A 27,738-nucleotide genomic window follows, 5' to 3' on the forward strand; every position below is an offset into this window, starting at 1 on the left:
AACTGTAGCCACCGGCCTACGCCAGAGCCACAGCAACTCGGGATCCGAGCCCCGTCTGCAACCTACACCACAGCTCACAGCAACGCCGGATTGTTAACCCGCTGAGCAAGGGCAGGGACCGAACCCGCAACCTCATGGTTCCTAGTCGGATTCGTTAACCACTGCGCCACGACGGGAACTCCAGTGAAATGCATTTGTATATGTAATTGTTTTGTTCCTATGCCTCCACCATGGACCATGTTAAAAAAAAAAAATGCTTCTTTGTACAAACTGTGAAGTATTCGCTGATAAGACACAGGGAACTTTCACTATAACATGTCCTTACCAATTAATAATGCTGCTGACTTGGTTAATGAGGATGGAATTATTCATTAGAAACTTTTCAGAGCATGTCACTGGGAGCTAAGACTTTGAAATGTTAGAGCACCAACAGGATAGCGATGAAGAAAAAAGATGGATTGCACTTAGAAACCAAACAATCATCTCATTTTAATGGCATTTTACTCTTAGGCCCCACTGATTTTGGACATGAAAGAGTATTCATGAACATCCCAAAATGTCCAAAGTCGGCTGCAATTCTGTGAGGTAGAGAAAAACATTGCTTTGGGAGTCAGAAGGTGTGGGTTTCAGTTTGTTTTACTTGTGTCACTAACCAGGATTGTGACCTTAGGCAAGATCCTTTCCACTTCTCTGGGACTGCATCTATACATTCTAAAATGAGCACTTGGATGGGTGGAGGGTTAAGATTTTTTTTTTTTTTTTCAGTTAACAGCTGGTCTTTTGATGCATGTGAGAGATACAAAAAGTGAAAAAAAAGATATACAGATAAGTAAATAATGATGGAATCCTCTCCCCCCACCCCTGGAGTCTTTTACTTCTCTTCCTACCAGGTTTGATATGTGAAAATTTTTTTTTTCCTTTTTAGGGCAACACCTGTGGCATATGGAAGTTCCCAGGCTAGGGGTATAATGGGAGCTGTAGCTACCATCCTACACCACAGCAATACTGGGATTCAAGCTGTGCCTGTGACCCACACCACAGCTCATGGTAGTGCCAGATCCTTAACCCACTGAGTTGGGACCAAGGATCGAACCTGTGTCCTTACAGATACTAGTCAGGTTCATAACCCACTGAGCAACAATGGGAACTCCTGGGATGTGAAATTTTGATCACTTAAAAGAGCTGCAGTTTGTGACTAGAAAAATTATTTGCGGAGGGGTAAGCAATGTAAATGAGAGGGAGGTGTCTCATCTCATGTGCTAAAAACAGGGGTTAGTGTCTGGTACAATGCAAGAATTTTATTTTATTTTAGTTTTTTAGGGCCATACCCGCAGCATATGGAGGTTCCCAGGCTAGGGGTCCAATTGGAGCTGTAGCGACCAGCCTACACCACAGCCACGTGGGATCGGAGCCATATCTGCGACCTAAACTAAAGCTCATGGCAACGCCGGATCCTTAACTCACTGAGCGAGGCCAGGGATTAAACCCATGTCCTCATGGATACTAATCGGGTTTGTTACCACTGAGCCACGATGTGAACTCTCCAGTGCAAGCATTTTAAATCACTACCCACTTGGGATGTCTTTTAACTAATGAGTCATTTAGGTAATATTTTTTACTGTTATTTTTTACTTTGTGTTAAAAGCAGAATTAACCATAATCAAAATGCTCTGTATGAGATAGCTCAGAGCAAAATTTTATATAGCAATGTCCTCAGACATAACAGTTCTGACTGAAACCAAATACATGATCATTCTTCCCTCACCTTTCTGTCTTTATTCTAAATGGGAAGGGGAAGGGGTGGTGGTTATTTAAGCACCTGGGTCATGGACTATTGATATCTGGACTGGCTGGCTTTCAATCATCTTTAAGAATTCTACTTTCCTTTTCCTCGTATTTTTATTTAAGGAGAATGACAGAGTTTACTGGAACTAGGCCTAGCTTTCCTAGGTTTTCTTCTCTTTAGCAAGTGACTTCATCCCTTCAGTTCTTGCCGCTAAGTTATTTTAGCAGGGTGGTTTTCAAGGGGGATGGTCTAAAGGTGACTAAAGACAGATGTTACATTTGGGGGGTTTCTTACTTTCCAGATGGCACAATTTAGGATCTTAGGCGGCTTGGCAGTAGTACAATCCTTCTCTAGGACTGAGGTGAGTTAACACATAGCCTCAACTTACCAGGGGGTAAGGAGAAGGGGTATCTGGGACTGTGTGATGGTGTGTGCTGGCCAGGTCTCCTTAACCACACCTCACCACCCTGGGTAATGGAAGGAGCTGGCTCACACTCTGCCTGTCCAGGAAAAGACAAAAATATGTATCAATGAAGATATAATTTCAAGTGAGGAAAAAAGGAGAGGGGGTTGGAGGAAGCTGAGAACAATGAAGGTAAAATAGTCTTGAGAAAGTGTTTGTTTTGATGCTGCGGGGAGGGGAATTACTGAAATGAGAATAGTGGTAATGCCATAACCCCAGCAGAGCGTATTTTATGTCAAAGTGAAATACATGTCTGGGAGCTAGCCAATGGGTGTTATTTTTGAAAAAGCTCTCATCCACAGAAAGAAGGCAGGTATTGGCAAAATACTTCCTTTTCAAATATCCTGACTCCATACCAGAACCGATTATTTTATAACCTGAATTCAGAGATATGAGAATGTAATTCAGAAATCATGCAACAGATGGGAAAGTTTCAATGCTATAAATTGTTAATTTCAAACAAGGGTCATTTAATAAAAGGTCACCCTGGCAAATAACAGCTGGTGCTGGATTTTCCATCCCATGCCACCGCATATACATCTGCCCGAAGACACGGGATGTTCTGTGGGACTTGTCATTTCACTTTTAACAAAGTGCTAAGTCGGAACGGAATTACATTTTTTTCTACAGTATTTAATGCGACTATATGAAACATTTAGTCACCTTTAATATAACCATTTAAGAGCCGAGTAGATGAAACTGCATTTCACAGAAACAAGGATAAGTTAAGACTGAGACGCAAAGTATGCGCTCTGAAGTTGCTGGAAAAAAGCACTTGATCATCATAGAGTAGGATAGCCAAAGGTTTCCGCCCTAATTAAAAATAAGGAGTCGTATAAGAAATGGCTTTATTAGAAAAAAATGTAGTGTACACGTGGCTAATTTCTATCACTGATATGCTTCTTGGCTATTTTATAATTAAAATCTGATATAGGGTTTAAACTTCTTTAGAAGTTAGTGGCATTTCTTCCTATTCTGATAGGTGACTTAGGGAAGGAGTTATCTTCATGACAGACACCCTTGATTTCTTTGCATAATTACAATTAATCAGTAGTTGAGCACTGGCACAAAACACAGAAGGAATTACTCAGTGCTTTCTGTGTAAGACATCACACTTGTAACCCCAGACTCAGGCACAGGTATGCCATTGATACGGTTTTAAAAATCCCCTATTATCACTCAAGTTCCACATTATTATTACCTCGTAGTAATGAAATTAACGTCATCATCTGTAACCTAACAAAACCTCTGAATGAAGTTTCTCTCTTCTCCTTTTTTTCCTGTTAGATGTGCAATTCCAAGCGACTGTGCAGTGTGCAGTATTGATTTCCAGTCTCTTTTTAAGCTCCTTCAAGTCTGTGCTATTATACTGAGACAACCACATCAAGATAGAGTCTGTCATAGGATTCCCTGAAGCACAGAATGAGGAGGAGACTGAGCAAACACGCCCCGGGAAGGCACCAGTTGAACCAAGACAACTCTGTAAGACAAAAACATGCAGTTGTAAGCATTCATGTGTCACTAACAGACAAGCACCTGTATGCCCGGGTGCAACGTGCTTAGCGTGCAAAAGCTAAGTGTGCCCTAGAAGGCCCGAAAACCAGCTTTCAACAAACAAACAGCGGCAACCTGGAGTCTGAGTGATGTATGTAATATGTTACAGGGCCTTCCTGTGGAAAATTTTTAGACAATATTGTTAATGACTTTTCATCAATTTAATCCACTTTGACTTTGGTGGCCAAAAAAATATTACTTCAAAGAAGGAAAGATCAATCACCTTTAAATGTTCCTTTGGTGATTTTTTTTTTTTTTTTTTTTTTTTTTTTAAGAGCAGCACCCAGGGCATATGGAAGTTCTCCGGATGGGGTGGAATCAGAGCTGCAGCTGCTGGCCTACACCACAGCCGCCACAGCAATGGTGGATCTGAGCCCCTTCTGCAACCTACACCACAGCTTGTGGCTTGCCACAATGCTGGGTCCTTTAACCCACTGAGGGAGACCAGGGATCGAGCCAGCATCCTAATGGATACTAGTCAGGTTTGTTTCTACTGAGCCACAATCGAACTCAGAGTTTAGTAACTATGTTTAAAGTGCCCTTTATCACCACCACTCCTGTCCTTATTCAGAAATATCTGATGGATTAGAAAGACAAATAACAATCACCTGAATTTTGAAGTAACACATATATTTTTGGAAAATACCTAATACTCAGGTAGGAAGAAATTCCCTAATTCTTGAATTCTCAGCAAGAAATCAAGCAGTGGAGTTCCCGTCGTGGCACAGTGGTTAACGAATCCGACTAGGAACCATGAGGTTGTGGGTTCGGTCCCTGCCCTTGCTCAGTGGGTTAACGATCCGGCATTGCCGTGAGCTGTGGTGTAGGTTGCAGACCCGCCTCGGATCCCGTGTTGCTGTGGCTCTGGCGTAGGCCGGTGGCTACAGCTCCGATTCAACCCCTAGCCTGGGAACCTCCACATGCCGAGGGAGCGGCCCAAGAAATAGCAAAAAAAAAAAAAAAAAAAAAAAAAAAAAAAAAAAAAAAAAAAAGAAATCAAGCAGTGATCACTGTAAAACAGATTAGGAAACAAAAATATAAAACAAGTAAAACATAAAAAAAGAATCCTAATTCTACCCTCAGAGAAACTACTGTGAATATTTTGGTTTCTTTCTAGCTTTTTTCCTACTAACCATGATGGTTATGTATGATACCAATTAGCAGAATTTATAGGAATCATCTAAACAGGCACTTCAAATACTTTTTTGTTTTGTTTTTGTTTTTTGGACTATGCCCATGGCACATAAAAGTTCCTGGGCCAGGGACTGAACCTGTGCCACAGCAGTGGCCTGTGCTGCAGCAGTGATAACGCAGGATCCTTAACCTGCTGAGCCACAGGGGAACTCCCAAACAGCATTGGTTTTTGATATAATCAAAGAATCAATGTGCTTCTTCAAAAATGCCCATTCACAAATTTAGGACTCTCCAGTAAGCCTCCTGCTACCCAAACACCTGCTGCCCTCTGCTGACTGTGCTGCTCTAGCTGCTTCCTTGGCTTCTGGGGCCCTGGAGTGGCACATCTGTTCATCTTCCTTCTGTCCTGACCCCTCTGTCAGTCCTGATGTAGCAGCACAGAAGTAAGCAGCAGCTTGGCACAAAGAGGTTGTTATTGGCAGCGAGGTGGTGGTGGGGTGCGGGGATAATTTCTCTGGTTTAATATCCAATTGGCTATTTCAATTAAAAAAATGAGGGAAACACACTCCCTGGTACGTTTTTTCCTTTGGGCACTGCTAGGGGTTTATATTTTCCCTCTGTGCTTCCACAGCATGCTAATACTGCCTTAATCTTCAAAAATCATCCTAAAGATTTCTTTGCTGCTACTTTAGTTTAATCCATAATTCATGTGGCTAAAAGTGCAATTTATACGCAGGAATGGAAATCAGAAAACCAACTGGTAAGAAAAGGTGCTGAAATATTCCCCCTTTTCCCCGTGTAATAGGTTCACAAAAGCAGCCTCCCTACCTTTCAATTTCTACATTTTAAAAGTCAGACATGCTATTCTATAGCATGGAACAAAGATGTGCATTTCAGGGGTATCTGCAGGCAGAGCTGTTTTCTGTCCTTTACTTGGATTGACTGTAATCCAAATACTCAGGAAGGCTGTGGTCTTTCGGATCCTGTCTTTATTTTGATACTCCCTGAAATGATACACCAGGCGTGTTCTGCTTTTATATTGGCCATATAGCCTCTGAATTTCTGATAATTTTAACAGGCAAAAAGATGCAGTGAAAAAATAGAAAAGCCAGTAACGTATGTCTTAATAAGACATATAATATGCGTATATTAAGAGTGAGCATTTTTGACTTTAAGATCGAATTTTACTCAAAAGAAAGCACAGTGTAGAGTTCTCTTTCGGCACAGAGAGTTAGGGACCCAGCACTGCCGCACCTGCAGCTCAGATTCAGTCCCTGGCCTGGGAGCTTCCACATGCCATGGGCATAGCCAAAAAAAAAAAAAAAAAAGATGTTTTCTAAGTCTTTCATGGAGAGCTAGCTAGAGCAACACACATATAACAACAATCAACTTGTCCTAGGTCTCCTTAAACCTAGAACGAGTCACATGTTGCCAATGCAGACCTTTATTTTATCAGTTATAAAATGCTTCCTTCTACCTGGGGAATTTCCAAAAAAATGCCTCAAAATTGCTCTTTGGGATCATGGTTCATTGGTTGTTTTTCATTATTGTGCCTCTCTCTGAAAAGTCAAATCCACCCTTCAGTACCAACTACCAGTGTTCTTTGAAATTACTAGCTTTTTAAGAAATTGGTCAGAGGCGGAAACCTCTGCACTTCCCACTGAAAACCACTCACACAGAGCATAGCTAAGGGGCTCCAGTGTGCAGGAAATAGCTGCTGAAAAGTTCAGTTTGCCTCAGCGGGAGAGAAGTCAGGTGCTGCAGTCCCTTCGGAGCCTGGTGTCACATGATGTATGACCCAAAGAGTCCTGATCCATCAACATTTTCTTTGCAGCTTCCACAATGAGCACGGCTTTTCAACATTCCTCCCCTTTGCCTTTCACTAGAAAAAATATCAATCCATACTCCAAGGTGCCACGATTCGCCTCTATGTTTCTGCTGGTTCTCGATCACCTCCTGTTCCACAGCCTGAGGACTCTGCCAAATCACAGTGAGACGGGCTGAACTGCACTCCAGGCTCTGCACCAAAAGGTGAGGCTCTGGTGGGACTGAAGCAAGTAGGACAAAGCAGTATTAACCTCTTCACCTCATCTCTTTCCCTGCAATTGGGTGCCACGCTTTTGGGTGCCCTTCGAATACTTGTCTGGTTCCAGGCATCACCCTCCAGAACCAGCCTTCTACTTTCTTTGGGGATTTAACTGAAATTATGGTAATTTAACAAAACTGTCTCCACTGCCTCTCAAGCGAAGTCATCTGACGCCATGGTTTCACGGTGTAAATGCCCTAGTCCCTTCACTCCATGTTAATTACCCGAGACCTCTGACCATCACTACACTATTTTCTTAGATATAAAATGACTTTTCATGAGTCCACATCTGCTGAATGTGCTCTCCTTGTAACCACTGGTCTGTGCCTCCCTCCTTCAGCACACAATGCAGCTTCAAATTCATGGTCAGCTACTTCAAAATGAAAGGACCGAGGTAAAAATCTTTAATGTTTTTAGGAGTTCCCGTCGTGGCTCAGTGGTTAACGAATCTGACTAGGAACCATGAGGTTGCGGGTTCGATTGCTGGCCTTGCTCGTGGGTTAAGGATCTGGTGTTGCTGTTAGCTGAGGTGTAGGTCGCAGACACGGCTTGGATCCTGCATTGCTGTGCCTCTGGCGTAAGCCGGCAGCTACAGCTCTGATGAGACCCCTAGCCTGGGAACCTCTATATGCTGCAGGAGTGGCCCTAGAAAAGACAAAAAGACCAAAAAAAAAAAAAAAAAAAAAAACCGAAAAAAAGAATAGAAGAGCATTGCCAAATTGATTTTATATGTGAAGTTAGTAGAATAAAGCATCACTGTGCTGTCTGAAATAACTCACTGAAATTTGCAAAGCAGACATTATAGGAAGTAACTCAGTTTTTCAAATATGCTTATATTAAGGAGCAAGTAACTTTTTTTTTTTTTTTTTGACAGTGACCTTGAAAAACCCAAGTTTGAAAAACTCCAAGAAATCTCTGACAGGGTCCCAGATTCCCAAAGGTGAATCAGAACAGGTAACGGGAAACTCTGCGGCTCAGGGCTCCAAATAAGCCAGTGGCGCTGGTATAGAAGCCTGTGTGACATTTGTCATCAATGATGGCAGTGGCCATAATCTGCAAGCAAATCACCAGTGGAGCCTATCTTGCCAGACAGGGCACATGAGCCTGGTCATCTTGGGGTGAGTCTGTACAGCCCTGAAAAACCATATCTGATGTAGTCATCTCCCAGACAGCACATGGTGGGGAAATAAGAAATCTAGTCAGGAAGTTTAGTACTTCCTTGAGAAAAGCCCACAGATCTTTAAGATGATTAAAAATTGAGCTCTTGAGGAGTTCCCACTGTGGCTCAGCAGTAACGAACCCGATTGGTATCCATGAAGATGCAGGTTCAAACCCTGGCCTTACTCAGTGGGTTAAGAATCTGGTGTTACCACAAGCTGTGGTGTAGGTTGGCAGCTGTAGCTCTGTCTGATTCGACCCCTGGCCTAGGAACGTCCATGGGCTGTGGGTGTGACCCTAAAAAGACAAATAAATAAATAGAAGCCTAGGTGTTTGCATTTCTAACATTAACAGCTAATTATCCAAAAGGAAACAAAACATTTGGTGAGTGCCCTGGTCTAGGCTCTTTCACGTCCATCTACTCATTAACTCTAAAATGTCAGAACATACTGGCAATTTTTTTTTTCCTGAAAATCATCCTGTTTAAGATTATTTTTTTATTTTTCACAGTACTTATGGAATTTAGGCAGAAACCTTTAACATCTATAAAGTTATGTATAAGAACATGTGATTAGAAACCAACCCAGAAGCTAAACCCCAAAGATTCCCAGCTAGATAAATTATCGATTGTATCAGGGCGATAGAATTAATAGAAGTGGTGTCTGTCGTCTCTTCTGCTGCCTGTGCCAAAGAAACAAAAACGTCTGCTTGTATCTGGTCACTCTGAATCCGCAAAATGAAGTGTGGCCACTGACGTACAGTTGAACAAACTGAAGCTGCTGCAGGACCCAGGAGTGTGACAGAAACACTGTGCTGGCTGAGCTCAGTGGTTGGAGGGCACTGGGTTCCTCCAGAGTCATAGGGCACAGGAGAAGTCCCTGCCTTAAACTGATGAACAGATACCTGCTTGTTATGGTCTAGAGACCACGTGCAAAGGTGTATTGGGGGATAACATGATCTGCCCTCTACTGCTGTTGGCTTTAAATGCTGGGAACACAAAACAATTTCCATTCGATGGGAGCAAAACATGCTCAGCCAGGCTGCAAGGACCACTCAGCCCCGCTGTGACCATGAGCTGGAAAACTGTTTCTACCCCCGCTAAGGGCAACAGCCATCTCTGATACTTTATGGGGCAAAAGAGAGGTGCTGAGCCTCCGAAGTTCAACTGTGACACAGCTGAAGTGCATTCAAGCTGATAATGTAATAGCTGTTAGATGACTTTGTTTAGAAAACTAACTGGAGGCAAAGACCTCACTCTGACACCCGGTGATGGCATTTTCTTTAACGGCAACAGATGTTTCCAGAAGGACAGTGAAGAGTGGTCTGACTTCATTAATATCACTCTCCTTCGACTATATCATCCTCTTTCATATGATAAACCAAACGTCTATCAGGTTTAGCAAAGTTGAAACCTTCTTTGCCTGCATTACTGATCCATAGAAATAATCTAGTTTGTTGCTCTAATTACTAAGAAATTAAAATACTGTTTGGATGCTCTTTGCTGTTAGGCCAAAGCGCTATGCCGAGAGCTGCCCAAAACTCGGGGAGATTGTTTCATTAGCTTTGAAAGTTTCTAAAATTTATTTCCCAGTTAGGGTTATTATGGACATTATTTCAATTATAAGCCTGTCAGAATTCCTCAAAAACAATTAGGTCTCCTGGAGTGTCACATTTTAGAGCATTGTTAAATATATTTGAATCTTACGAATTAGATTCTTTCATGTAATTATCCAAATTTACTGATATTTGATGAGTAGTTAAGAAAAAAATAACCAGAGGGGGAGGGAAAGGTAGTAATATTCAATTGTTTAAGACAAGGGTATAAAATGGAATACAAACCTAGTAGAAATTAATAAAAGCTTTATAAAGACTCAAGTATAAAAAATTAAAAATACAATATAAAATATGTATGAATCCTTATTTTAATGCACAAAAAGAAGCCTCAATAACTGTGCCCCAATTTTCTAAAACAGACTTTGGACCACAGAAAAGAGAATTATGAGAGAAAACCAAACAACGGCACAGCAGAGCCACTACAAACCCGCAGACCCGCGATACCAGCGGAATCGGCCTTCGCCGTGCCCGGCAATCTTTGCAGCAGACCCTGCATCTCTTCCACACCCTCGAAGGCTGCTTTAAAGTTTCATCCCCTCCTTAAGCCCTTTCTCCACTGTCTCTCTGCCAACTCTTCATGGATGAACTGGCTTCTAAGCTGAAGGTTGGTGCCCTCAGGAAGGAACTTCCCCAACAATGCATGTGGCGGAGGCCTCTCCTTCTGTGCCCAGGGACACTGCCTTCTGTCCACCTCCTTTCATCCAAGGCTAACTCCTCCAATGGAGCTCAGCACCCTAACCCTTTCTCTTTCGTAAGGACCTCCCTCTTCTTCAGAGGTTCTAACTGGATTCTCACCTCAACCTTCACTTTACTCTAAACCTGCCCTGATCAATTCGGTAGCCACGAGCCACATGTAGCAGTGTAAACGTAAACTTAAATAAAATGAAGTAAAATTAGAAAGCCAGTTCCTGAGTTGTACTAGCTTCCTGGGGCAAGTGGCTACTGTGTCGGACAGTGCAAAGTGCATCTCCACTGCCTGTCCTTTATACGTGATCCACTCCTTGGATGACCTCTTATTCATCCCCAAAGCTTTAAACCACATGTATACCCCTGACCTTAATTTCTCCCTTACATAAAGACAGTAGAGTCTAAGTATTTTTTTTTTCTTTTTTTTTTAGAGCTGCACCCAAGGCATATGGAGGTTCCCAGGCTAGGGGTCTAATTGGAGCTGAAGTTGCCGGCCTTCGCCACAGCCACAGCAACTTGGGATCCGAGCAGTGTCTGCAACCTACACCAGAGCTCACGGCAACGCCAGATCCTTAACCCACTGAGCGAGGCCAGGGGTTGAACCCGCAACCTCATGGTTCCTAGTCGGATTCATTTCCGCTGCGCAAAGATGGGAACTCCGAGTCTAAGTATTTTTAAAAAGCAAGACACTGGTGGCTCTCAATGAGAACCTACATATTAGAATAAACTGGGGTGAGGTGTGGCTTTTAAAACTAGAAATGCTGGCCCCAGTCCAAGTTAATTAAATCAGAGACTCTTAAGGGTGGGCTGAGGGTGCATTAGGTCGGGGTAGGCTGCATTTCAAGAAAAGCAACTGAAGATATTTTCTTTTATTGGCATGTGAAAGCTCAAGTAAAGCAATTTGCCTTAGAATTCTCCACATAAACTCCCTATACATCAGTGCTACAAACCTCTCTCGTAACACATTGAGATAGTAAATAAAAAGATTTCTTACCTGTGTGATAAAAGGTGAGAAAAAACAAAAGTACTCCCATGAACATATTACTTAAAAAAGTGACAACTCCACAAGTAATTCCTTCCGGAACTGGGTAGACGGTTTCCACAAAAAGCTCAAAAAATATAGGTATACTGCTATTCAGGAACACTCCCAGGAGAATACAGGAGGCGTACAGTGTCACTAAAATAAAAACACAAATATTTCAGTTTCACAGAAGCAGCAGTTAGTCACAGCAGATGGACCTTCTGGGTGTTCTCTTTAATAAGTACGAACTCTGAAATTTCATCTCTTCTCAATGTTAGCCGATAAAGTTTGACAACTTCACACATCTGTTGGCTTTTCGCTCAGGTTTTGTGGAGTAGATAGAAAAAACTTTTGTTGCTGGATGATTATCAGTTTATTAGCTTTATAATTTTGGTGGATTATTCCAAAGCACTGTAATTTAAAAGATTCTTTCCCTTTAGCCACACTCCTGGCATAGGGATGGATCGATAAAATATAGCAACTTAATACAAAGTCTAGACTCATTCTATAATTTTAAAGAGAATTTATATCTAAGAAAAAATGTTGAGACATTAATGTTACTAAAAATTACATATTTTAAGACTGGTTAATAACAGCCTTTAAACACAAAATAAAAGCTATCTACTTTGTAATTCCTGGAGAAACATTTAAAATAGCAAGTCCCCAATTTTAAGTGAGTTTCGTGTCAAGAGTGTTTTTTTTTTTTTTTTTTTTTTAATATGACTTTTGGAACACAGACAAAAGTTACCACCTAGAAATGTATAATAGTGGCTAGGATCCCAGATTAGCCAATAAATAGCCTATTAACCTAACTTGTAGTGAAATCTTTGAATAAGAACACTATTATTTTTTATTTTACTTTTTTAGTCTTTTTGCCTTTTCTAGGGCCGCACCCACGGCATATGGAGGTTCCCAGGCTAGGGGTCAAATCGGAGCTGTAGCCACCGGCCTACGCCACAGCCACAGCAACTCGGGATCCGAGCTGCGTCTGCAACCTACACCACAGCTCATGGCAATGCCGGATTCTTAACCCACTGAGCAAGGGCAGGGATCGAACCCGAACCTGCAACCTCATGGTTCCTAGTCGGATTCGTTAACCACTGAGCCACAACGGGAACTCCATGGACACTATTCTTATTCTAAGAAGAATGTTTAGAAAAATGCACCCTCCAAATAATTATATATTAATGCTACTGTCTTTATACAAATCTTTCATAAGTTTAATTTGAAGGTGAAAACAGAACTAATAAGGAAAAACGATGTCCTATTTGGAAACCTAAAACGTATCCCCTGATGATAATATCATACCCACTGATGATAATGAGGAGCATTTATTCTAACCTTAAAGTTCCCAGGAAAATATTTTTAAAAACAGTATTTGTTAAGGAAAAAAATTTCTGAATAGGAACTGCAGAAAGTGAGCCAATTATCCTAAGTCTGTTATGCATTATTCATAAAACATACCGAATTACCAAAATTTACCATAACTGACTGCAGTCATTAACAATCCCTAACATTGTTGAAGAGGTTAAAAAAAAAAAAACAGTATTCATTGTTTTCTAATAGAATTTCTCCAATTAATCTCAACTCCCACCTTCTCCTCCAATTACACTAGCCTTTAGGATTATCAAACATTTAGCACATTCTGGTATCACAAATAGCTGGTGTTACTGTGACTTTCTTTGATACATATGAAGATAGAGAACAAAAGGACGATGAGAATAAAGGACACTGCAAACCAAAGCAGTGACCGAATTATTCATTATTGAATGGGATGCATCTGATAGATGCAATAAATGCAGTTAAAGCATGAAGCAACTGTTTCTTCAAAACAAAACCCAACACACCTCACGCTCACTGCATATTTGCTGGACATAGATCATGCAAATTGATCAACACATTCTCCTTACGACTCATTTGTGGTCCATTAGGAAATCTAGGGATGGAATATTACTGTAGCTTTACGGAGTAGTCTATCTATACAACACTTGATACTAATTTACCGGTCAGTCAGATTATTCAGAGCAGAGGTGGCCACTGACCCAAGGAGTTTAAGACAAGAAATCACTGAAATAAATGATAGGAAAAAGCAAACTCTTAAGAATCAAGTGCTATTTTTAAGTAAGATCCACAAACCACTGTTGAAAGCAGCTGCTTTTAGGAAATATGTTTGGAAAGAATCCTTTTTACTTTTATATTTCGGAAGGAGATATACTCTCACTTGTAATGTGTAATCAGGAAAATTAAATTGTATTAACCGCAAAGTAATCATAATCTGTATATGAAAGAATAATTGCATGCTGTAAAAGAAAGAATGACAAAATAAGGATGAGAACATATTGAAAGGGGACTGTTGGCATGGAGTCTTGAAAAGAGATTTGACTTTATTGATTTTTATCAGGCACGGTATGAAAAAAAAAAAAAGAGAGAGACATGGGATGTTGTAAAAAAGTAGAGCTTGGTAAAGCAGGGGGCCCTGTCTGAAAACCCCTCAAGGCCACACAACTCTCTTGGCTTCATTTCCTGCTCCTTAAAAATCTTCTAATTTTGGTTTCCTAGGTATCCTAATTCTGGGAAAGGAAGAGGAAATCTTTTGTCATTGGAAAGATAAAACTTCTACTGTGGTTAGACACTGTTGATAGAACTGTAAATAGTTCATTTTCTGGCATGTAATTCGGGAATGTCTATCAAATAATGCACTTAACTCTGATTCCTCTTCTAGGAATTTATCCTACAGCTACAAGGTACAAGTATATATAGAACACTCACTGCAATATTGTCCGTAGTATGAAAAGATTAAAAATGAGTTACATGTCCACCAATAGAGGGTTGGTTGTTTAAAAATTTATCAAACATCTACATGTAACCATCAAAAATGAAGCAACTCTAAAGAATTAAATATGAGACATGACACCATAAAATTCCTGGAAGAGAACATAGACAGAATATTCTGACATAAATCGTATCAATGTTTTCTTAGGCCAGTCTCCCAAGGTAATAGAAATAAACGCAAAAATATACAAATGGGACCTAATCAAACTTATAAGCTTTTGCGAAGAAAAGGAAACCAAAAACAAAGCAAAAAAGGGAACCTATGGACTGGAAGAAAATATCTGAAAGTGATGTGACTAACAAGGGCTTAATTTCCAAAGTATATATACAACTCAGTAACAACACAATTGAAAAATAGAAATACTTAAATAGAAAATTTTCTGAAGAAAACATACAGATGGCCAACAGGGACATGAAAAGATCCTCATCTTTGCTAATCACTAGAGAAATGCAAATCAAAACTACAATGAGGTACCACCTCACACTGGTCAGAATGGCCATCATTAAAAAGTCTACAAATAACAGATGCTGGAGAGGCATCTGTTATTTGTAAATTTACAATGGAGAAAAGGGAACCCTGCTACACTGCTGGTGAGGATTTAGGTTGGTGCAGCCACTATGGAAAACAGTGTGGAGGTTGCTCAAAAAACTAAAAATAGCGTTGCTATATGATTCAGCAATCCCAGTCCTAGGCATATATCCAGTCAAAACTATAATTTGAGAAGTTCTCATTGTGGCTCAGTGGAAATGAATCTGCCTAGTATCCATGAGGATGCAGGTTCGATCCTTGGCCTTGCACAGTGGGTTAAGGATCTGGCGTTGCCATGAGCTGTGGTGTAGATCGCAGGCGCAGCTCAGACCTGGATTTGCTGTGGCTGTGGTATAGGCCAGTGGCTACAGATCTGATTTAACCCCTAGCCTGGGGACCTCCATATCCTGCAGCTGTAGCCCTAAAAAGACAAGAAGAAAAAAAAAACCCAAAAACAAAAAACAAAAAAATTATAATTATAAAGACACATGCATTCCTATGTTCACAGTAGTGCTATTTACAATAGCCAAGACATGGAAATAACCTAGGTATTCACTGACAGATGCATAAAGAAGATATGCATACACACACATACACACACATACACTGGAATACTACTTAGCCATAAAAAGAATGGAATAATGCCATTTGCAGCAACATGGACTGACCCAGAGATTATCATACAAGTAAGACAGCAAAAGAAATACAAATACCATATGATATCACATATGTGGAATCTAAAATTGAACACACACAAAGTTATTTACAGAACAGAAATAGACTCACAGACATAGAGAACAGACTTGTGGTTGCCAAGAGGGTTGGAGGGAAGGATTGGGAGTCTGGGGTTAGCAGATGCAAATAATTATATTTAGAATGGATAAACAATAAGGTCCTACTGTATAACAGGGAATGATATTCAAATTCTGTAAAAAGCCACAATGGAAAAGAATATGGAAAAGAAATACATATATATCTATATATATGTATGTATATATATAGATAGATATATATGAGCCATTTTAGTGTACAGCAGAAATTAACAAAACATTGCAAATCAACTACAATAAAATATAAAAAAAATGAACTCTGTACATGCTGATACTAATGCCATCAAAGATATATATATATATATATATATATATATATATATATATATATATATATATCTATATGGAAAAGGTACAGAAAAGTTAAGGGATAAAAATACACACACACACACACACACACTTGTTTGTAAATGTATAAAATTCTGTGGGGAATACCCAAGAAAGTGACATTTAGGGGTAGCCTCCAGGTAACTGGGGGCCATGGGACAGTAGACATTTTTCGTTATATACCCTTCTCCTACTATACGAATTTAGTCTTTACTATTTGTGAATCTTACCTAGTTAACAAAATTAAAAAAGAGAAATGTCATTCTAAACTGATGAACTGGCAGCTGATCCAGTTCCACTTTGTGCAGAGACGGTTAGCTCCCTGACCCAGAGGTGGTTATCCCTGGATGAGCTGACCCACACTACTGATGTCTCCGGTTAGGAGCTATATAAGCCAGCCTCGGTCCAGGATCCTCGACATAAGTGTTCCCTCTTCCTTTACAGAATTCCTATTATAGGTAGGATAAATAGGGTGAGACTACAGATACAACTTCAGAGGCCAGAAATAAAAAATCAAGTATTTTCATTCCATTCTCTCGCTCTTGGGGTTTGCTTATTTTATTACTATAGAAATGGTAGCCACAAGGTTGTTTTATACTGGCTGGATATGCTGAAATTACTCAAGAATCCAGATAATTTACATTGTTAAGGGTTAAATTAAAATCTTCCTAATCAGAACGGGGGAAAGATAGCTGTGTCAGGACTGATTTAATATTTTCCCCAGTGTTCTGGGAGATGCATAGAGTAAAAGCTAATTATTATGAGTCTGAATTTGACTTCCACTTGAATTTCCAGTTTAGAGTCTGAAACAGTATCTTTAACACATTGGTTTGGCAGATCCAGTGGATGAATGTCACCTAACAAAAGTCAGGCAGACAAGATAATTTTCTGTTCGTCAGAGAGGGTTCAAACTACATGATCATTAAATATTTCCATGACTTTCTGTAGTACTGATACTAAAATTAAAATAAACTGCCTTTCAATTAAAAAGTCAAGGTAATTTAGCAGAACACACACAATGCTGATGCAGAATTTTTTTTCAAAGCAGCTAATAAAATTTCATAGGCCCATGATTTAAATTACAAAAAACAAAGTCCTGTGTACTACAAAATATAGTTACAGTGGATGCATTTCAAGAATATGAACTGGATTCATAAGCCTGAAAGGACTCTTCTCTCCATCCTTGCTTTCAGTGACAAGCCAAATTACTCAACTTTAGGGAAGTAGAATTATGTATGAACTCATTTTTATTAATCAAAACACTCAAACCTTAGGTGGTTCAGCAGTTACAAAACAAATCATAAAAATTCAGAGAACTATTTTCACTCAGTGTCTAGTGAGATTCTCAAGATATCAAAAATAATTTCAAAACTTATATTTATATAATTTTTAAAACAATTTTTAAAACTTTAGAAGTATATTATCATTTTTGACTATTCTATCAATACTTTGAGGCAGGCAAAGTGAGATGAAGTGATAGAAGTTCTAAAAGTCAAAATGATTTATGTAGACACAATGTAAATTAGCAGTGCTAATAATAATACAATTAAGGCCTATGGAATCTAGCATATTTTCCACCAAGCCACTGTATCAGATCGAAAAAAAAAATTCTTCATTTCTTTCTTTTACTCAGTGGTATTGACACAAAAGGTACATTTCACAAATCTGCATTCCACACAAAAGTTGGAAGTAACTGTACGTAAGACAGAATCAAAACAAACCACCAAAAGCTTACAAACAGAAAGATGAACTTTAATTATGATAAATGTGAAATGGGCATGAGAATTCTTCCTTAGGTATTTAACAGGGAAAACGTAGCTTAAGTCTTTCTTCAAAACCATTTTATTAAGTGCCTCTTACATGCAAGCAGCTATGCTGCAACAGTAAATAGGACACACTCCACCCTCTAATCACTCCTAATCTAAAGGAATGTGATGAATCTCTGTTGGTTTAGCAGCCATTCATATGCAGAGTATTAAGAATATAATTATACCTCATTCTTTAAAAGAAATAAGAAAAACTGTCTAGTCACAAGAAGCCACAGCCTCGTAGCAAAAGGTGCCAAGTGCTGCAGAGAAAGTGCTAAATGTTAGAAATTTTGTTTAAAGAGGACTCTGATGGCCTGTGGTAGGTTTAGAAGAAAGTGACTGTGCTGCTCAGTGGTGTAGAATCCACATCTGATGGGGAAAGGCTGTGGGGTACATTTAGATGACTGGCTGGGTCCACACATGACTTATTATCTTCAAATGTTCTGAAGGCTGTCACCAGAAGAGGGAGGGCGCTGACTTTCTTGGTGGGAGCAGTGCTGCTCCAAATCAGTTATAGCTCCGTAGGAGGAAGAATTTCCTGGGACCCAGAGCTGACTAACAAGGGAGATTTCCATTCAAGTTGCAATCATATGAACATTATATCTGGGTTGTAATGGAAGTGATGAATTTATCAAATAATAAGTTACATCAGATGACTCAGGTTCATTTAAGCAGATCAATAACACATTTAAATAATGTAGGGAGAGAGTTTAACTAGGATACGAGAAACAAAAGCCTTCAAGTTCCTTCTAGGTGGACCGGAATCAAGTAATTTTTTCTTTTTAAATTTAGGGCTGCACCTATGGCATATGAAAGTTCCCAGGCCAGGGGTCAAATGGGAGCTACAGTTGCCAGCCTATGCCACAGCCACAGTAATGTGGGATCTGAGCTGCATCTGCAACCTACACCACAGCTCAAGGCAACACTGGATCCCCGACCCAGTGAGTGAGGCCAGGGATTGAACTTGCATACTCATGGATACTAGCTGGATTTGTTTCTGCTGTGCCACAACAGGAACTCCCCCTTAAATAACTTTTTAATAGTTTACTAAGAAGCATTATAAATAAGAAAGAAAACACTGTAAATCAACTATACTCCAATATAAAATAGAAATCAGAAAAAGAAATGAGGATTATAAACTAAGACAAAAACATTTCATCATAATCTTAAAGATTGGAATCAGGACATTTCATTAAAGAGTAGCTTTATAATGATATACTTTATTGGGTAAGATTTATTATTGTGCATACTAAGTTTTTATGATAAAATTTAGGAAAGTTAACTGGGAATTATTAGATTAGACTTTTCTTAAAAATATTTCTATAATCTAATTACATTGGATATTGCAAATAAAAATATACCTTTTGGAAATAAAGACACACGTAAAGAGTAATAGTAAACATTCAAAAGTTTGTTAACTACATAGTTTTTCATAGGTTTTGGGCATGTTGAATATATAAAATACATATGTATGTATATATACACACATACCAATGTAGATTTCTATATCATTGAGCTGTGCCTTTCTTCTCAGCCTCATATTCCCAAAAAATGACTGCTGTGGCTTTCATGATCTATCACCAATTAAAATATGCAGTACATGAAAATGGGGTTCCAAAAGAGGAAGGGGCCTGTTTTGCTGAAATATTCATTAATGGTGATGGTTTTCTTTCTGCATGTTTTTGATCTGCGGGTGTCCCTTGTTTAGCCTCTTTGTTGGCATAGTTTAGTCCCATAAAGGTTGACAGTTATGGTTAGTCCCTTATGGCTGGAAGACAAAGTTATTATTTTGCAGAAATGAAGCACAGCTACTAACCCTTTGAAACAGTGGGCCCAGAATAGAGATTGGTTGTGAAATCAGATGTCCTAGGTACAGGCTGTTACCAGTAACTTTTAAGCTCCCAAAGAACAATATGGTTCTAAAAGAGGCAATATGCTATGAAATCATGCAACACCGACTGATCCCCCCGTCATGCCCTCTACCTTCAAGAAACGCAGATTCTGCTTGAAGACTTAGTTTGCTTCTTGAAAATCTGGATAAACATTACAGGACCTTCCTCAATAAGAAGTGTTTCTCTGAGCATTTTGTGACTCTTACATGTAAGGTTTTCCACAAATCCATTCTTGTCTTTTAGTCCATGTGTTTTTTGTTTTTTTTGTTTTTGCCTCCTTATAAGTCATGAACATAAGTAATTCATTTTTAGTTCATAAAATTGTAAACATAATTAAGTCACTCCTTAGCTTTCTTTCTTCAGGGCTTAAAATCCCTCATTTTCTTAATAATGTGCATTTCTTTAAACATTCTTTTTCTGAAATCTCTCATTTCTCCCTATTTTAGGGCAAATGTATGCTTTTATTTTTGCATGCTATTAAAATGGGATATAATTACTTTAATAAAGGCAAAACATGAGAATATATTAAGATTATTCTTTAGCCTATACATATCACATGCTTTTCAATACAACCAAACATACTTCCTTTCTTCAATTGTCACTTAAAGTCAGCTTGTGGTCAGCTGTCACCCTCGAGGGGCTTATGTTTAGCTAATCATCCTTCCTTACTCCCTTCACCATGTTTCTGAAAGCACCATTGTGGCATTCTAGTAACCTGCATTAGCTGAAGAGCCTCTCCCAAAGCATCTTCTGTTAAACAAATTATATCATTTCAGCAAACTCAACACCAAATTGCTAACATTTTTCAAATATTCATTTGAAACTATTCAAAGTATTCCTCTGTGTGTTTGGTGAAACAGTGTTCATTTTCAAAGTATTCATCTGTTTGGTGAAAAATGACATGTGAATTGTGACTAGCATGGCTAGACATCTAGTTCTCAGAGAAGGTGAATAGTGTTATTTTCATAATTTTATTTAGAGCATAAGCTTCAAGATTTTGAAAATTCCTATTATCTAGTGTGAGTTTATTGCCCTATAATTCAATTAATGAGGCTATAACACAATTTTAAATATTGAATTTCCCAAATGTAATACTAAAGGCGTACAGCTGATAGGCTCCAAGAGGATGTATGTAAGCAAGTACATATATCAAATAGTACACCTTCAGATATAATGGAATGATCCAGTTTTTCTTCTGCAGAGTCGGCAACAATAATGTCAAGATCAGTGGACTACAAAAAGATTGCTTACAAGGTTCTAGCAGTAGTAGCACTTGTAACGTATGGGTTGAACAAAATGAGTAACTTTTTTTTTTTTTGTCTTTTTTTGTCTTTGTTGTTGTTGTTATTGTTGCTATTTCTTGGGCCGCTCCCGCGGCATATGGAGGTTCCCAGGCTAGGGGTTGAATCGGAGCTGTAGCCACCGGCCTACGCCAGAGCCACAGCAACTCGGGATCCGAGCCGTGTCTGCAACCTACACCACAGCTCACGGCAACGCCAGATCGTTAACCCACTGAGCAAGGGCAGGGATCGAACCCGCAACCTCATGGTTCCTAGTCGGATTCGTTAACCACTGCGCCACGACGGGAACTCCATGAGTAACTTTTAAGTTATTACAGTAACAGTTATAATTAATGCATTTATTTTTAAACACTTCTCATGTATATTCTTCTGATTTATAAAAAGTAATAACAGAAATACTAAGTTTGTAAGAAACTGGAAAAAGACTAGATATTTTCCTGATTGAAAAGAAGAATGACTCTGGTAAAAAAAAAAAAAAAAAAAAAAAAAAAGAGAAAAAAAAAGAAACGTAAATTTGCCATTACTGACTTTAAACATCAGCCTCAAGGTCTAGATTTGTCTATAATTAGATTTTGTAGTAAGTTCACTTCCTTTTACTTAAAAGGAATTAGGTCCGATTTTTACAAAAGCAGTAAGAGTATCTGTGACTGATTTATTCAAATTCCCCTTTGTTCTATTAAACATGCCCTTTTGCCTTCCTATCGCAAGCGCTGAATAAAGAAGAGTGTCTGAGATTCCTATTATGGTCAGTAAGTCACATCTACCGAGATTTAAAATAGAGATAAAATACACTTCATTCATTCATTACTCAGGGGTTGTGCTAGGTACTGGGATGGGTTTGGGGGTTGGAATTTATAAGGCAGAAGTCCAAGCTTCATATTTTCAGACTGGTAGGGGAGATAACACATATACGTAAGTAACTATTAAGTGGTAAGCATTAGAAAAGAGAAAAGAAAATACTATGATAATTCAAAGAAAGTATGTGAACAAACATAGTACTTAACCCAGGGTATATGTAAGTTAGCAATGCATCTTCCAGGAGTTTCTAAGTGACATTAAAAACCTGACTTATATTTGAAAACAACAGCAGCATTTATAACCTCAGTGGTTGTTAAGATGTTCACATCAAACTCAACCTTTCAATTCTAGTCATGATTTAATTTAGAATTCTACTTTCCTTTTTGTCCAACATAATTATTTTCAAGGACAAAATGGGAAAACAGGAGTTCCCATTGTGGCACAGCAGAAACAAATCTAACTAGTATCCACAGGATGCGAGTTTGATCCCTGGCCTCGCTCAGTGGGTTAAGGATCTGCCGTTTCTGTGAGCTGTGGTGTAGGCCACAGACATGGCTCGGATCTGGCATTGCTGTGGCTGTGACGTTGGCTGGCAGCTGTAGGTCCAATTCGAACCCTAGCCTGGGGAATTTCATATGCCTTGAGCGCAGTTCTAAAAAGAAAGAATTAAAAAAAAAAAGGAATACAGTGTCCGTTTCATCAACTTTCATCAACTTTCTTTAGAGATTTAAAAAGATGTATAGTTTTTTCAAATATATATATATATTTCTGATTATTAAAGTAAAACATGCCCATTGTTATGAATACAGACAAAAAGGAGGTAAAAAATTAAATTCATAATGCCGCCATCCAGAGACAAAACTTAACTTTATCATGTTAAATAGAAATACATGAAATCTAATGAATGTACTATCTTATAATGATCATTCTACACTTAATTCAAGGGGAAAAAAATCTGTTCAACATGTACTCACAAGTGTGTTCTTGTAAATTCTAACAGATGCATACTTGACATACAGTATCATACAAAAAATCTAAGTGTAATGCCATGAACAAGAAGAGTTGTAAACTAAAACTGTTCCACCAGAACGTTGTACAAACTGCTAAATTTGAAATTATACCAGAATATAATTAAAAAAAAATTCTGGCTCAGAATACTTGCCAAAATCGCTCAAAACCCTAATGAGGGAATGTTAGTATATAAAAAAGTACACAGTATCCAAAAAAGATTCCTGTGGACAACTGGGACAACTGGGATTTAGAGGCAAAGCAATAAGAACTAAAAAGAGGGAATCCTGGCAGGATAGTTAGAATAGAGGTTTCCAAATCTTCCTTCTCGGCACTCTTAGGATCTCAGTAATTCTTTCATGGTGCCTCAAGGTCAAAGATAATAGCTTATAATTCTGTTCACTACATGGTTAGGTCCAAAAAATTTAACACACACACACACACACACACACACACATATCTCCTAATAATTTAGTGGCCATTAAAAATAATTTCCGTATAATGAAAAAACATATTTTTATTTCATTCTTCAATAACCACAAATTACTACTGGGATGTGTGCATCTGATGGGCCCTGCACAACTTCTCAAATCTTGTAATCAGAATGACACCACTACCCTCGTTTCCTGTTCCACACTGATGATTGTGTGGTATTGTTTTCTCCTACAGCAATGGCAGAAAACTTAACTTTGTAAAGATATGACATCATCCAAAAGAATGTAGCAGGATCTAAATATAAAACTGGGAACGCTCTTGAACTACAGGTTTGCAGTGTCTGATTCACGCGGCATATCCCTGTTTCCTTCAGAAATTTAAAATAACCCATGTTGTCCTGGGAGTTTGATGTGACACTCCAGGGCAGCTGGCTTGGTGCAGTTTGGTAATCATGGGGATAGTGCAACCTTATCCCACTACCCTATGTATGATCACTGTAATTACTCTCAAATAAATGGCTGTCTTTGAAAGATATGATGCCTCTGATGTGCAAACTGCTGGTCCTTTTATTACAGAGCATATAAATCCAACTTGGGATATGGAGTCTTCTTTAATCATATGCAGCCAAAAGGAACCCTCATCTCATGGAGTCCCATCGAATGCCCATGTCACTGGGTAACAGGCCCCTGGAGAGTCACTCTCAGACTCTTGTCTATACTCCTACTCAAAGAAGTGCTTGTTATAACAGATTATCCTACAATCTTACAATCTACCTTTATAGCAAATAATAATGAAACACATAATCCAAAAGGTGGCTGAATGCAACTTGCAAATGGAATAAAGTATGTGCATATTAAACAATTTTTTGTTAAAGAAGCAACAACAGAGCCCTTTGGTTTATAAAATAATCTGCCACAGTAATTTTAAAAAGATCCTGCGGTAGGCAGAATAATGTCCCCTCCTTCCCCTAAAAGGTATTTATATGTCAACTCCTGGAAACTATGACTATGCTACCTTACAGGGTGAAAAGGACTATGGCTGTGGATGGAATTAAGGTTGCTAATCAGCTGACCTTAAAATTGGGGGGTTATTTTGGATTATCTGGTTAGGGCCAATGTAACTACAAGGACCTTTAAAAGTGGGAGAAAGAGGAGGCAGAATATGACGTTTAGAGGAATGTATGACCTTGGAAGGAAGGAATAGATGACGCAGTGTGAGAACGACTTGACCTGCTGTTGCTAGCTTTACAGATGGAGGAAGGGAACCACGAGCTAAGGAAGGTGGGCAGCCTAGGGAAGTTAGGGAAGGTAAAGAAACGAATTCTTCCCTAGAGCCTGCCCATATTTTGATTTTAAGTCTAGTGAGACTCAAGTTGGACTTCTAACTTACAGAAATACAAGATAATAAATTTGTGTTTTTAAAGATACTGTTTGCAGTAGCTTGTTAACAGCCACAGAAAAACTAATATGGATCCCCAACTGATACTAATAACAATAAAAACAATAATAGCTAGGAAGGTTTCAGGTCAATTGAATGAGTGACAATAAGCAGACTGCCTATAATATACTTCTTAGCTAGACTCACCAAGAAAAAAGGGAATGGACTCAAGTAATTCAGAAATGAAAGAGATGCTACAACTGATACCACAGAAGTGCAAAGGTTAAGAGACTAGTATGACACAATTATATGTCATCAAAATAGACCTGGAAGAAGTGGATAAATTCTTGGAAACAAAGCATACTAAGGCTGAATTATGACGAAATAGGAAACCTGAGCAGATTGATTACTAACAAGGAGATTGGATCAAATCAAAAATCTCTTAAACAAAAGTCTATGACCAAATGGCTTCACTGATGAATTCTAGCAAACATTCAGAGATGAATTAATACCAATTCTTTTCAAACTCTTCCAAAAAAACAGAGAAGGGGGGAAACTTCCAAACACATTTTATAAGGTCAACATTACCCTGATACCAAAACCAGACAAGGATGCCAACAAAAAAAGAAAACTACAGGCCAATATCCCTGATGCAAAATCTTCAATGAAATATTAGCAAACTGAATTCAACAATACATTAAAATACATATACCATGATCAAGTGGGATTTACTTAGGGATGCAAGGCTGGTTCAACATCTGCAAACCAGTTAATGTGATAAATTTAATGTCAACAAAATGAAGGGGTAACAATCACGTGATCATCTCAATAGAGGAAAGGCATTTGACAAAATTCAACATCCGTTTAGGACAGAAACTCAACAAAGTGGGTACAGAGGGAGGAACATATCTCAACATAATAAAGGACATATTTGACAAGATCACAGCTAACATCATACTCAATGGTAAAAAAACTGAAGACTTTTCTTCTAAGATCAGGAATAAGACACTCTCCCCACTTTTACGCAACACAGTGATTGGAAGTCCTAGTCACAGCAATTGGGTAAGGAAAAAATAAGCATCCAAATTGGGAAAGAAGGAGCAAAACTGTCACTATTTGCAGATGACATGATGTTATATACAGAAAATCCTATGATATTATACATAGAAAATCCTAATGACTCCATCAGAAAACTGTTAGAACTAATAACTTCAGTAAAATTGTAGATTGCAAAATCAACACAAAAACCCACTGCATTTCTTTGCACTAATAATGAACCATCAGAAAAAGAAATCCCATTTACAATTATATCAAAAGATATAATTTATAATTACATCAAAAAGAATCAAATACCTAGGAATAAAATTACCAAAAGAGGTGAAAGACATCTATTGAAAACTATAACGTACTATTTAAAGAAACTGAAAAAGATATGAACAAATGGAAAGATGTTCTGTAATTGTAGATTGGAAGTTACTATTGTTAAAATGTCTACACATACTACCAAAGTAATCTACAGATTCAATGCAATCCCTATCAAAATTCCAATGGGGGACTTCCTGTCATGGCGCAGCGGAAACGAATCTATGAACCATGAGGTTGTGGGTTCGATCCCTGGCCTTGTTCAGTGGGTTAAGGATCCAACTTTGCCATGAGCTATGGTGTAGGTCGCAGACACGGCTCGGATCTGGCACTGCCATGGCCACGGCGTAGGCCGGCAGCTGTAGTTCCAATTGGACCCCGGCTTGGGAACTTGCATGTGCCATGGGTGTGGCCCTAAGAAGCAAAAAATAAATAAAAAATAAAAAATAATAAAATAAAATAAAATTCAATGCCATTTTCAAAAAAAAAAAAATTCCAATGGCATTTTCCACAGAAATAGAACAAACAATTCTAAAATTTGTATGGAACCACAAAAGACACTGATACCTAAGGCTATCTTTGGAAAGAAGAACAAAGCTGGAGGTATCACTCATCCTGATTTCAAACTACATCACAAAGCTACATTAATTAAAATAGTGTGGTACTGGCATAATAACAGACACATAGATCAATGGAATAGAATAGAACCCAGAAATAAACCTACACACTTACGGTCAATTAATTTACAACAAAAGAGCCAAGAACATACACTGGGGAAAGGACAGCCTCTTTAATAAATGGTTTTGGGAAAACTGGACAACCACATGCAAAAGAATGAAACTGGACTACCATCTTATACCATATGCAAACATTTAACTCAAAGTGGATTAGAGACTTTAATGTTGGACCTGAAACCATAAAACTCCTAGAATAAAATATATGCAATAAATTCCTTGACACAGGTCTTAACAATACTTTCTTGAATGTGACACCAAAAGCAACAATGAACAGCTGGGAGTACATCAAACTGAAAATCTTCTGCACAGCAAAGGAAACCATCAACAAAATGAAAAGGCAATATACTGAATGGAAGAAAGTAATTGTAAACCATATATCTCATAAAGGGCTAACATCCAAAATATAAAGAATTCATACAATTAAGTTCCAAAAAGTAAACAACATATTAAAAAATGGGGAGAACATATGAATACTCATTTTTCCAAATGAGACATACAGATGGCCAACAGACAGATAAAAGAAGCTCAATATCATTAATCAACAGGGAAATGCAAATCAAAATCTCAATGAGATATCCCCTTACTCCTGTTAGAATGGCTATTATCAAAAAGACAAAAAAAAAAAAAATAACAAGTTTTGGGACAATTAGACAACCACATGCAAAGATGAAACTAGACTGCTACCTTACACCATATGCAAAAATGGCAAGGATGTGGAGAGAAGGGAACCCTTGTGCACTGTTGGTGGGAATGTAAATTGGTGCAGCCACTACAGAAAACAGTATGCAGGTTCTTCAAAAAATTAAAAATAGAACTACCGTATGATCCAGCAATCCTATTTCTTAGTTGAAGAGATCACTATCTTGAAAAGATACCTACATCTCCATGTTTACCACAGCATTATTTACAATAGCCAAGATATAGAAACAACCTAAATATCTGTCAATGGAGGAACAGATAAAGAAATTGTGGAATATATATGCAATGAAACATTACTCA

At 38.5% G+C, this 27,738-nt stretch overlaps 1 protein-coding gene and 1 long non-coding RNA gene across 2 annotated transcripts in view; one reads left to right on the plus strand and one right to left on the minus strand.

Moving 5' to 3' along the window:
• Positions 1–464: 464 nt before the first annotated feature.
• Positions 465–27,738, minus strand: part of SLC49A4 (solute carrier family 49 member 4) — a 100,751-nt gene continuing 73,477 nt past the window's right edge. Inside the window, exons 8-9 of the mRNA XM_013982378.3 lie at positions 11,477–11,659; positions 465–3,729 (exon numbers count right to left, since the gene is read on the minus strand). Of these exons, the coding sequence (XP_013837832.2) occupies positions 3,614–3,729; positions 11,477–11,659 (299 nt within the window). The 3' untranslated portion in view covers positions 465–3,613. The remainder of the gene's footprint in view (positions 3,730–11,476; positions 11,660–27,738) is intronic.
• Positions 3,537–10,940, plus strand: LOC106505786 (uncharacterized). Its single transcript, XR_014824690.1, has 5 exons — positions 3,537–3,894; positions 4,079–4,285; positions 6,824–6,968; positions 7,898–8,141; positions 10,155–10,940. It is a non-coding gene; the product is annotated as an uncharacterized LOC106505786 (long non-coding RNA).

Source organism: Sus scrofa, chromosome 13 (assembly GCF_054392235.1).
Source record: "Sus scrofa isolate SSC_HxYL_T2T_F1_AM1 chromosome 13, Sscrofa_HxYL_maternal_Yorkshire_Landrace_v2.0, whole genome shotgun sequence".
Lineage (NCBI taxonomy): Eukaryota > Metazoa > Chordata > Mammalia > Artiodactyla > Suidae > Sus > Sus scrofa.